This window comes from Zeus faber, assembly GCF_960531495.2.
Source record: "Zeus faber genome assembly, chromosome: 2".
NCBI lineage: Eukaryota > Metazoa > Chordata > Actinopteri > Zeiformes > Zeidae > Zeus > Zeus faber.
The window spans coordinates 44,257,833-44,270,722 of NC_137189.1; the positions used below are offsets into that span (position 1 = coordinate 44,257,833).

Sequence of the window (12,890 nt, forward strand, 5' to 3'; positions counted from 1 at the left end):
CCCCCCCCGCCCCCAACTGAGCGGCACTTTGACGGACAGCCAATCAGGAGAGTTTGATGTGGAGCTTTGTGAGTGATTATCAGTGGGGCCTGGTGACCAGCCATTTGGCATTTACATTTTTTATTTATTTTTTTTTAATCTGGGTTCACTCTTCCAGGCCGCCCGCCACCCGCCCAACCCACCTCTTAAACGGATCTGCTTGGAAACAAATGCAAAGCGGTTATTTCATTAGAGGAGTCTTACCGCCTTAAGAGCTGTGTTTGTGTGTCAGAGGAGAGTACCTGAAGTGGGCGTTGCAGTATTTCTTGGCGTAGTCGGACCAGCTTCCAAACCGCTTGGGGTAGAGGGCGTCAATTTGCATAAATAGCTGTGCGTAATGGGGGGAGGAGGGAGAACAGAAATATACTGTAGTATCTCTCAACCCAACCCATATCACGACACAAGAAATGTCCTCGGTTTGCTTCTCTCCACTACAGAAACGTATGGCTCTTGATAAACCTTGACCTTCATGTCTATTTAAATCCTGATGAGTAGGACCCTAATGCAGTCTAGCGGCCAAACCTCTGGACTGATGGAATCCCTTTAAAATACACTGAACTTTAAATTCATACTATTAAAATCAGATCCAAGTCACATTATCATAAACATCAAATAACTAAATCTTGGTGAAAAACTTACTGAACATGTATTTTGAGTTTTTAGTCTTACGCCCGGCCTCCATTCACTTGCATTGCCGTAAAAAAGGGTTATGGCCACCAGAGGCACCATATCCCGGCTTCAAAGATGGAAAGCAGCCGTCTCCAGTCAGCGTGGTAGACTCTGCGCCTAGGGACAGCCCTGTATTACACCCAAAGTGCAGAACTTTGTCAATTGGAGGCGTGGGCCTGCTGAGGTAAGGGGTGTGAGGGGAGGTGAAAGGTGGGGCCACGTGACACATTAAGGGCAATTCAGGGCTGAGAGGCACTGACCAACACACACTGTGTTAAAATGGAATAAATGCAATCTCCAATTTTGGGCTCTGGAGGAGGGCGAGGGCCATACAGACAGAGGAAAGTGAGACGGTGAGATGAAAGACGGCTTTTTGGAACACACACAAATGTACCTACACGTGTGACTAGATCTGAATTTGTTGAATTGATGGTGTGGTGGTGGGGAGGGATTTTGGCGGCGCACGGCAGCAATGAGGAGCACAACTCAGCTGTTTGTTTCTCACAGCGGGGCTACTATAGGAAAACCTCTGTTGAAACAGCGGCTTTCTCATTAGTTATGCGACGGCATCACACAAGCCTCCAAGGAAACGGGTCAAGTGTTGCCACCTGGCATCAAGGCTCAGTTTACTTGTGAAGTAGCGGCATCCACTGCCCTGTTTGGAGCTGTGTCAGTGGAAGACATTTGCACGGCAGCGTGATGGCCGTCACCATGCCCCTTTGTCAGATTTAATCTACTGGATGTATCTGTAGGACCTCTGTCCTCATCTGTGCTATGCACGGCGTCCCTCGGTTCGCCCCCACAAGGACTGCATTATGCCGATACGTCCGTGTAAACTGCTTATACAAACATGCAAATGAGGATGGACGGTCCCAGCGCATGATTGGTTTAACTGCCGGTGCAGATACATCGCAGACCTTCCCTGTTGAGGTGAGTCACAATGTGATTTTTAACAAGCGGGACACCACATATGAATGTAACGCCATTACCTCTGCTCTACCTTGGACTTGATTATACGCCAATCGGTTGGCCGGTTGTACTGGCAGGGCTATTGCCTTGTCTCTTGACAGCAGTGCGTAGACTCAACTGGCTTTGCCTTATGCCAATAAGGACGAAGATTGAGGGCAGATCTTTAGGGCAAATAGAACGATAGTTAGGTTATTCTAACTCAAGTTTGATGCTCATCGGGGAAGCAGCGGAGCTTTTCCTGCCCTGTTGTCTTCCTAGGGTTGCTGAAGATCCCTGGGCAGCAGAATGGCGGGCGCACGACCCTTTTATAGCAGCCGTTCACAGCTGCTATAATTAAAAAATATATATATAATTAAAATGGTGCGCATGCTATAGGCTTTGTCTGTGATCATAGAACTTGAGTTAGAGAAAGCTAACTATTGATCTGTCTCCCTCTCCTGACAGCGAGGCCGGGCTCCCATTGAAGAGCTGTGTGACGTTTGTGACGTTTGTCTGAAAAGATGAGTCTTTTGGTTGAACATACACATTCTTGTTTCATTTGTACCGGCCTCCTGGTCCATCCCTCGATCCCGCAACGACAAGAGACTGTCACACATGGTATCACGGTGCTTTGGACTGATGGGGATGAAGCAAGATGGCACAACACAGAACGGTGGGAGACTCCGACACGGTAAGCAGGCTGCTGCTGAATCATGATTCATTCATATTCAGGAGGCCCCAGACTCTACTCGGGCATACAAACAATGATCAGTGATTAGATGGTTTTTGAAGCAATGCTGTTTGGTAATTGTAAAAACACACCGTTTTTAGTTGTTTTAATTGGAGGAACTGGGACGGGGCATGAGTAGGGATTGGTATCGTCAAGATTTTCACGGTGCCACTACTCTCAGCGAAAGTGCTTAAGTACCGGTACTTTAACGGTTCTTTTATTTTTATTTTTTTTTAAGAAAAATGAACACTGCCATATTTACTGTGCATTTACCATGGAGAGGTGGGGGTCGGGACAAAATCTGCGCCTTCATCTCCCCGTGCGCGAGTGAGAGCCAGGCGGAGGGAGCCGGCCCCGCTACCCTAGAGCATGTTTCCGGTGACGGAGCCGGAGAGAGAGCGATGTCTCTTCTTAAAATAGTGAAAATGCTTCTGAGACGAATATCTTAAAATTATTGCAAGTTAGAAACGGGAGCTATCGTCGAAATAAATGTTTATAGAAAATAAATGTCATGAATTTCTCGCACCGGGGCTTGTTTAATACCGGGTCGGTACACAACCGCTCCGAATAGTGGAAGGCAAACATGCCAATATTCAAATCAAACAGCCGAATCAGATACAACTGTGTGGTGAGGGGGGCGTGGTTAAGCCACGGTCGCAGGGGACTGGCGGGCTTGGCCGTGGCGGCGCAGCTTTTCCGGGTCTGCCCAATCAGCCTCTTGAGCGCTGATTGGTCGCCCCCGGCTGGGAGAGTCTTCTTACATGTGGTTCTGTCTTTCAGCGGAACGGAGGCGCAGGCGGGCGGTCCGGAGCACGATCACAACAAACTAACTCTGTTAAATGTCTTTCACGTTGTGTTCCCGTGTTGCCAGCGAGGCCTTCCTGTTCCCGTACCAGTAGAACCCCATTCATGCCGTCCTCACCTGCAGCCGACCAAATTAGTTGTTTTCCTGTTCCTTATTTCTGATGGAACTTTATATAAACCGCTGGGATTGATTTAGAAACACTTCTCATGGACTTTCATTCATATCAACCACACATTTCCGTCTCTCGGTTGACCGCCCTTCCCCTGCCTTTGGCACAACCGAGGTTCCGGCGTATCATCATCATTGCTACCGTTATTGCGCTCATCGTTCCTACCTCCTCGGGCCGGCCCAGGGCCGGGGTGCCGGTGAGCAGCACGGCCCGCCTGGCGCGCTGGATCAGCGGCACCAGGATCTTGCTGCGCGCCGCCGTCCTGGACTTGAGGTAGTGAGACTCATCCACCACCACCACATCGAAGCGCCGCCGGCTCAGCGCCTCCACGAGCACCCGGGCGTCCGTGGTGAGCAGGCCGTAGCCCAGCACGGTCACCTTGCTGCCGCTGATGCCACTGGTAAACATACATATACACATTAATTTACACGTACATGTGTTTACTCATTATTCAGATTACTTCAACTAACCTAGTTTACATTGCCCCTAATATATGAATTACTACGTAAAAACTAGCCTAATACTGGTATGACACTGTACATACTGTAATAAGCTAGTTATTTCGTGCTAATAATTATTATCTATGATTTATACCCTATATACCTATAACAATAATTTATCTGATGCATAGTATCGCATTTGGTATATTTTTAGATATATGACTATTTTAATTCTATTTTATTTTTTTATTCACCATTTTTTCCAGACTGCTAAGCTTTTTTTAATGCAAATTGTCTGTGGAGAAACGCGTAAAACCTCACCAGAACAATTGACATATACATACAGCACACACACACACACACACACACACACACACACACACACACACACACACACACACACACACACACACACACACACACACACACACACACACACACACACACACACACACACACACACACACACACGCTGCCTGCGCGAGCACCTTGTGTCGATTACGCACATTTTGGTATATTTTTGTATTTTAAGAGCTTATAGAGCTTATTGTGCGTCATCACCGGGTGTCATGACATTTCACTGCATATATGTATGACCGTATGTATATGTATGTGACAAATAATCTCTTGAACTTGAACACAATATATTACTGTATATACATGTACAGTACATATACATGACATACATACCAGTTTTTAAAAGTTGCTCATATCTTTGGTGGATATTATGTTTACTTATATTGTACTGTAAATACATTTAGACTTGGATTGATTTATATCTATTATTTTCTTCCTGCTTTGTTTTACAGTCTGGAGTTTGGAGTCCTTCACCACGTCAGTGCATGGTACTGAATTCGGGAAGGGAAGTGTACATTATTTGCATTGTGCATTTAATATTTTCTTGGAAATATCTATGGTTCTGTGGTTTTCCACCCATCCCAGAATATGACCCAATAACCTAAGTCTGTTAATCCTAATGCGCCCCGGGCTTCATTTGGATATCACGAATACGGTGTTTACGTGACAGCTGCGATATCAGGGAATATTTCCCTTAATCAGAATAAAAATCCCGACTGACTGAGACATACAAATATCAACATTCTACGCAGCGTTGGACAGTCCAGTTGTTGGTCATCGAGGCAGTGGACTGCACGTCATCTAATCAATGGACATGCATCGAAATCTTCTATATTTTGTTCGTTCTAATGCATCCGTTTCCCTCTTTTACCCCCGGCAACCACGCCGTGAGAATTCTCCGACACCCTCCGCGAGCATGTCATCCGGTCACACTCCGCTCCTTCAGAAGCCGCACGGAACATTTTGAGTAATGCACACGACAAAATGAGCCTGCTCACGCAACACAAGCAGCTGCACAATTCTTTTGTCAGAGAACTCTTGTGTGAAATAAAGTGCTTGGAGAAGGTGTGGAATATGCTCCTTCCACAGATTAGTCATCATCACACTTAAGTGTGTGATGATTTCACAGCCTCTTTACGCCTCATCTGTTATCTTGGGGTGGCGAGATATGTCTCCCTCTCTTCATTGCACAAATAAATTAACTTCATTTCCTTTAAAAACAAAAAAAAACAACGTAAAAAAAACAAAAAAAAAAAACATTATTCGTTCTGGGAAATTACCAAGATAATTACAGTCGCCTCGACTGTGCTTTCATGCCGCCGAGTACAGAAATTGAGACATAACTTGGAGTGTGAGATAAAAAAAAAAAAAAAAGGAAAATCAATCCACCCCGACAGACTCGTGGAAATTAGTTGACATGAGTTGAAATTACATTCTTTCACGGGAACGCTTCACCCTGCTGACTTCCAGGGTTGAGGATTTAGATTGTGGGGTTGACGTCATGGGCGACGTCCTGTGATTTGTCAGCTTTGTCACACTCCAAGCTCGCCGCAAAACGTGACACGGATTGAAACTCTCAGTCGTCTCAGGCAGCCGGGACGCCGCCGGAAATTAAGTCGGCGGGGACCTTTTTTTGTCGCCGCACTTTACACTTTTACATTCTTGCTTCTGGTTGTGTGTGTGTGTGTGTGTTGTAATGTTGGTCTATGCATATGCACTTACGTATGAGGTGTTTGCACACCTCTGCCTTGAACTTTTCCTGCGTCGAGGCAATTAAATTGATTTTGTGTCATGTCATAAACACTTCAGAACTTGGTTGGATGGCAGACTGCTTCGAAACTCATGTTGAGCACCTTGACCAGAGACATTTTTCCCCTACCAGGAATAAGCATGTGATAAGCAAAATCATCCACCACTTTTTCGGTGCACAATACGACTCGTTTCACTAATTTCGTTCACTTCTCTTATCTCTGAGCCCACAGAACACACACACACACACACACACACACACACACAACGAGGCATCAGCTTTTGGTTGCTGAAACTGAAAATATGGCTGCAATTTTTAGTCTATTTATATTTTGAGTAATTAAGATACTGTATCTGCATCTTCCCATTTAAAAGTAGCTCTCCACCACATGACGTTATTAACGCTTTCTGACTACAAAGATAAGAAGTGGTTATTGTATTGTAATGGCAACGTCTACAAATTTGACCAAAATTTGATGCAAACATGCCCCCCCCCCCAAAAAAATCCTCCTTGGATCGGATTTGGACAATTCATCAAGTCACCCAAATTGATGTGAAAAAAGCGACTTGTTTTCAACTGAAATAACCTTATAATAATAACCTTATAACAATAACCTGTAATAAAGCTCTGCTGCCTGTGAGCACCGGTGCGCACGTGAATAAACGCACCAATGCACGTGCAGCGTTCTGGTTTCGCCTGCAACAGCAATATTTAATATTTCATATTTCACGAAAGCAACAAATGTATTTATTTTGTGATGTAAATTTTGCGGCTTGCTGTCCTTATTTTTTTATGTTAAAAAAGTTGATGTTAAAAAAGTTGGCTGAAAGGGGCAACCAGAGGCCACGAAATGGTTGCAAATTGACTCAATCTGGTTGCCGAGGGCAACCTGGTAAATGTTACTGTCAAGCCCTGTTGAGTCGGCATTCGCGGTGGCCCTGATTGCTCAACGCACTGCAACTTAAGAAAACAAGTGCAAACAGACAAAACACAAGCAAATTACCAGAAACACAAATCGGAAGTAAGCCTACGATTATGAAAGTGAGCCACACTGGATGAACCGATTAATCTGCAATAAAATATATCAAACTAAATTATTTTCTCTCTGTAATTATCCTCCATCTGCCTCCTCCACGCAATTAATAAATTGAAAAATCAAATTTTCAACAGTTTTTATTTAAGCCATTTAAGTGCGATATTCCAGAGAAAAGAGCTTGTACCGGCTCTGTGATAGTGTGGTGAAGTTTGCAAACGATTTGAATATTTTGGGTGAAAAGTGGGACTCACTCACTTGTTCAAATCAGTGATTCACTGAATCGCTTCAGGAAGTTATTCAGTTCACATTCACCAAAAAGATTTGAATATTGGTGAACTTCACCAAACCATCAGGGAGCCAGGAGAAGCTGTTTTGGCTGGAACAACCCACTCAAATGGTTTAAATAAAGACTGTGGCTGGATATAAAAGTTGTTTTTTCGATATGACTCTTTTCTATCGCATGGAGGAAGCAGATGGAGGATGTGGACACGGTGCTCTTGCGTGGCCCAACTGGTCTGTTATAGTTTTGCTCCAGGTTCTTACTTGTATAAATTCTTACATATAATGACAGACACAAAATAATTTCGTTTCATATATTTAATTTCAGATAAATCAGTGCATCCGGTGCGGCTCAACTCCGTTAAGTGGTTTTGCATTTGTGTTTTCCGTTGATGCATTTGTGTCTTTCCATCATTTGCTTGTGTTTTGTCGGTTTGCATGTGTTTTCTTAAGTCGCAGCGCGCTGAGCTCTCAGGGCCACCATAGGCATTACACTGAATCCAAAAACGCATAGCAGACCCTCTGTTCCAGTGCTAGAGCAGGTGTCTAGATGTCTCGTCACAAGCTCAGCTGTACATTTACTATTTTCGATTAACTTCCTTGATATAGTATTAAAAAACAAAAAACACCCACGATTCATGGATAGAAATTCAGTGGATATCAGGACATCCATTGTTTAAGATAAGAACGTTGTTCATTTAGATACACAACTTATTCACTTTCTTTTAAGCAATGTTCCGCTGGTGCTAGCTTGTCATATTCAGCAGTATTTGTCCACACACCGGGACACTATGCCGGGTACAGGAACCTGCACAGTGCAGAGCGTTGGAGGTGTTTGCGTGCAGCTCCTGACTCTCCATAGAAACTAATGGACCGTCGGCAAATCTGTCCGATTTGGTGTAAGGCAAATTTCAACAAAAAAAAGAAAACAACTTTGAGCGCATCCAATTTTGGAGGGGAGGAACAAAAAGGGGAGTATTATTGACGGGTGAATAAACGTAAAATGAGCTGAATTCGACAACAAGCCAGACCTGTCAGATGAAATGGTGCAATACTGGCAAGAATTCTATGGATCGTGTGGTTCTAGTTGGTAAATCGACATATCAATGGCCACTCTACCGCATGGACCGCAGTCTGAGACACAGCAACACGGCGGTCATGGGTGGACCTACGTGGTGTGGCTCTTGCTCTCCACCAGGTTGATGTCTCCCGGCTGCAGCTCAGGCAGCCAGCGCTCCAGCTCCTCGATCCAGGGGTACCTGAGGGAGGAGGGCACCACCACCAGCAGGGGCCACTCCTGCCGGTAGGCGTAGGCCACTGCGATGGCCTGCACCGTCTTTCCCAGACCCATCTGGGACCCCGTAAGGACAAAACAACAACAACAACAACAACAACACCACCACTCAATAAGTGAGAAGGATGCGGGAGGTGAAATGAGCAGTAGAAGTCGTCAGGCTGAGTTGAGACTCTGTCCCGGGTAAATTGCATATGACGGGCGAGCCGCGGTGACTGCGCGGGGGTAATAAGGATCCCAGAGTGATTCTCTTGTCAAAACCGATTAGGCACGTAAGAGTGCTGCGCGGCGTTGACAAAATAATTTGAAAGGAAGGCGCCCGTGGCGCGGGTTCATTGGTTCATTTTATTTGAAAAATATCTTGGAAATGCCTGGGAAATGGATTGTGTGCGCTTACCTCGTCGGCAATCATACATCTGGAAAACAAAAGAGAATGAACAAAAACTTTACCAGATGGACTCTCGGGAAGTTGGAAATCAATAAATAAGGCTCTGTCAATAGAGACCGATGACACAAGATCATGAAGATACTCCTGCAGCTATAAGGCTCAGTTATAATAATGATTGTGCTTTACCTATTGTTTACATAATGAGTAGATTCATCACAATGCACCTTGTGAGGCATCGCTGCTTAAAACTTTTCATGCTTTTAATTGCGGCTCAAAAAAAACAACAGAGCTCCACGTCTCGCTGACAGAAATCAGAAGATAGGAATGGAATATCTCTTTATTGTCACGGTACAAGTAGGATACAAAATGACCCAATCCCATACCGAGGAGCAGTGGGCAGCCGCAGTGCAGCGCCCGGGCACCGACTCCAGCTCTTTTGCCGGCGCCTTGGTCAGCAGCATCGACTGGAGTATAAACTCTAACGTACATTTCTCTGATGGCGGGAGGGAACGCACACAAGCACGGGGAGAACATGCAAACCAGATACAGGAAGCACCTGGGACGGCTTGGATTCGAACACACCTCCTTGCTGTGAGGCAACAGTGGTAACCACTGAGCCATGGCATTCTTACTTCTGGTCCTGTTTATTGTACTGGTTTTCTGATAATAAAAAACTAATTGCAATATTGTTTTTTTTTTTGTTTTTTTTATATGGCGGATAAGGAATAAGGATAAGGCGAATCACAGTTTATTATGTACTATTTCAGATTATATTAACTCGGTAGCGGCAAATAAACCAAAGAGTCATCAGAAATAAAAGAAACACAACTTGTATTACTCAAGTGTAAAGCAACACAGTTATAGCAATCGATTGGGGAGTTGCTCTGGGATTTAAAAAAAATAGATTGCAACACTCCAGCAAATAGGTTGAATTGAACAAATCGAACTAACGTAACGGCTTTGAATGGGTCAAGCCACCGCCGCCGCCTCCTCCTCCTCCTCTCTCCCCTGCCCCCACCGACCGCCGCTGCCCCATTTCTCTCTCTTTCAGCTGAGGAGCATGATTAATGTGCCCCTCGCCACTGCTGTTTTTTCTAATTGCCAGCTCACCGGCCCAGTCAGCTCAATGCACACAGACAGACAGACAGACAGACAGACAGAAGCACACAGACACGCATGCGCACACATGAGCACGCATGAGCACATGCGCAGGTGAGACAGGCTACTGGGGCAGGTGCTTTGCAATTTCTCAACGCATTAATCAGCCTCCTTTAAATAACCTGAGTGTGTCGCGCTGAGGGCTGGAGACAGACGAGGATGCTGCGTTGCTGTTGCCACGATGACGGCGAGGACCCAGTCACCGAATCTCCGCTATGTTCGTCCCCCCCCCAAAAAAAAAAATATATATATATTTGACGGTGCTGCCCCCATCATCCCAGGACGGACACTACTGTTTTTTTCTTTTTAAAGCTATGCGTTGATGGGCAGAAGTTGAAGGGTCACACCACTGAAATAACACGTGCGGAGAGGAGGAGACAGAAGTTAGCTTGACATGAGACAGCATGAGTGATGGTGTGGAAATACTATTAGCCAAGTGGGGAAAAAGCAGTATAATACACCCTGACACACTGCAAAAATAATTCAGGAATGGTTTGAGGAACATGAAAAAGAGTTAAAGGTGTTGACTTGGCCTCCAAATTCCCCAAATCTCAATCCAGTCGAGCATCTGTGGGATGTGCTGGAACAACAAGCCCGATCCATGGAGGCCCCGCCTCGCAACTTAAAGGCTTGTAACATGCCGGGCCTCGAGCAGGTGGTTGTGAACTTTGCCCGAGAGGGCATTCCGCCCGTGATGGTCAGGTTTATTTCCCACTTTCATCACCACATCTGTTGAATTACTGGACATTCTGGTCAAAGGTGAACTCTCCCTTGTACACACAGTGAAACTCCGGAGGAGAGGGGGACGCACCGGTGCGCTTGTGCGCCTCCGCCATGTGCATCTTCGCACACTGTTACCGGGAATATTTCTTTCTAACGTGCGTTCACTGTGCAACAAACTGCATTAACTTATATTGCTCATCACATGTCAATTGATTCACTCATGTATAATTAAAGATTAATTTATGAAAAAAAGTACACAATTGGATGTTAATTTCAGCATTCAAATGGTGTTCTTTTTTTTAAATATTCAAATTCTATTCAAATTTCATTCCTGCAGCCTTTCCTTTAACCTCATCCTTTCCATCTCACATTCAAACTCATCAGAAATACATAACCGCAATTTTGATCTTGCAATGCTACTCGACAAGTCCACCAGAGAGCCAGGCGTTGAGCGGTCCAGCCCGCTCTCACTCGCCGCCGATGCCTCGGCCTGCCTCTGGCTCTGGCCATCCACGCACCATGGCCAAAGCCAATTGACTTCTGATCTGGCCCGTGTAACAAAGCAGCACTTCCTGCCGTTTTCTGGATCAATATGGTTGCTGCTGCTGCCCACCACCACCACCACCTTGTATCACAGAAGCACCGCTCCAATTAGTTTCCCCCCCGCACTGACCTTTCAGAGAACTGCAACTCACATTGATTGGTCAGGGGAAGGAGGAAATGGACAGTCGCTCTCATACTCAGTCCCCACCGGCTGCACTTAGGCAGTTAAGATCAAATCAAGTTGTTATTTACGCTTCTCAATTTAGAGCACACTCTTCCGGGCACTTTCGCGTCTACCTCGGTTTTCACGTTAGATTTCGACAAACCTATCATAACCTCAGAGTTTGTAAAAATGCCACACTAAGCACGGCCATACACAGTATATAACAACGAGGCCTCGGCTGATTGGCGGGTAAAGTCTTAACTCTCCTGGGATGTTTACGTCGGGTGACAAAATGGCCGGCTTACCTCCCGTTCCGAGATAAGGCAAACTCAACTCCTTCCTTTTGGAAAGGCATCAGCCGCTGCAGGAGTTTGTGCGGGAGGGCGGTGAGCTGCTGCGACCATCTTGTTTTGGACGAAGGAGCCGCTCCGCCCGCAGCTTCGAGCAGGTCGTCGTCGCTGCCGCGGTCCTGGTTCTTGCTCATGGTGAACAGGAGGTAATTTCAGGAGGTTTTTCCTTGGTAACGCTGAAAAGAAAGTCACTGTTCAACATCAATCCATACGACACTGATTTTCAGGATTTATATTAAGATATGGTGGTGATCTTGTCAACAACAGAAAACAGGTGATTTGGCTTTGTGTGTTACAAACAGTAGTCGACGTCTATATATTGAAGTGCTCATTTATGTGTCCCTTTTTTCTTTTAATGGAACTTCATCACGCAATTATAGTAATATCCATCTGCAATACTATAAGTGTGACAACATCCAAAATACAGTGCTATAAAAAAACGTGTAAATACTTCTTGTCACCAATTTCATTATTACAGTATCTGTATGTGTGCGTGTGTGACTGTTTAAAGTAAATTGACTTAATTCTACACATCCCCCATTCATTTCAGACGGGAACTACTATTAAAATAGTTGGTCTAATGTGGAATTTAAAAAGACTAAAACTATGATTATTACGGTTATCAAATAACCAACTCACACAGCAACTTCACACAGTCAAAAACTGGGAGGTTGTGCAAGTTTGCGTACATATGGATACAAACAAATCTCGCATAAATGAGGTGCTTAACGGTTGTTTTGGTTTATCCTTCCTGGAGGTTTCCCACCAGAATTTGGTGGAACCAGGGAACTGAACCCACACACAAGACACAGGTGGAACCGCCGACTTCAAACTTTCGTCGCCGTAACTCAGCGTGCGTGTGCCGCACAGCTTCAGAAAGCCAGCTGCGTGGGCGCCACACGTTTAACGAACGAAAACCAAAACAAAAGAGGACAAAAAGTGCGTCTTGCGTTCAGGCGCCACTTCCACGTCCCCGTCAACTCGCACGGCAAGCCACTTCCGCATCGCACCACGTAGAGGCGGCGGAGACGCGTCGCGTCGCACCAATC

General features: G+C 45.4%; 1 protein-coding gene across 2 annotated transcripts in view; it reads right to left on the reverse strand.

Moving 5' to 3' along the window:
- Nucleotides 1–12,682, reverse strand: part of zranb3 (zinc finger, RAN-binding domain containing 3) — a 77,324-nt gene extending 64,642 nt beyond the window's left edge. The window contains exons 1-6 of one of the 2 annotated variants that reach the window (XM_080022170.1): nt 12,572–12,682; nt 11,797–12,017; nt 8,914–8,932; nt 8,395–8,573; nt 3,526–3,757; nt 282–367 (exon numbers count right to left, since the gene is read on the reverse strand). In XM_080022170.1, the coding sequence (XP_079878296.1) occupies nt 282–367; nt 3,526–3,757; nt 8,395–8,573; nt 8,914–8,932; nt 11,797–11,975 (695 nt within the window). In that variant the 5' untranslated portion in view covers nt 11,976–12,017; nt 12,572–12,682. Of the gene's footprint in view, nt 1–281; nt 368–3,525; nt 3,758–8,394; nt 8,574–8,913; nt 8,933–11,796; nt 12,037–12,571 lie in introns of those variants that run through there. The other variant, XM_080022169.1, reaches the window with a different exon arrangement.
- Nucleotides 12,683–12,890: the final 208 nt, after the last annotated feature.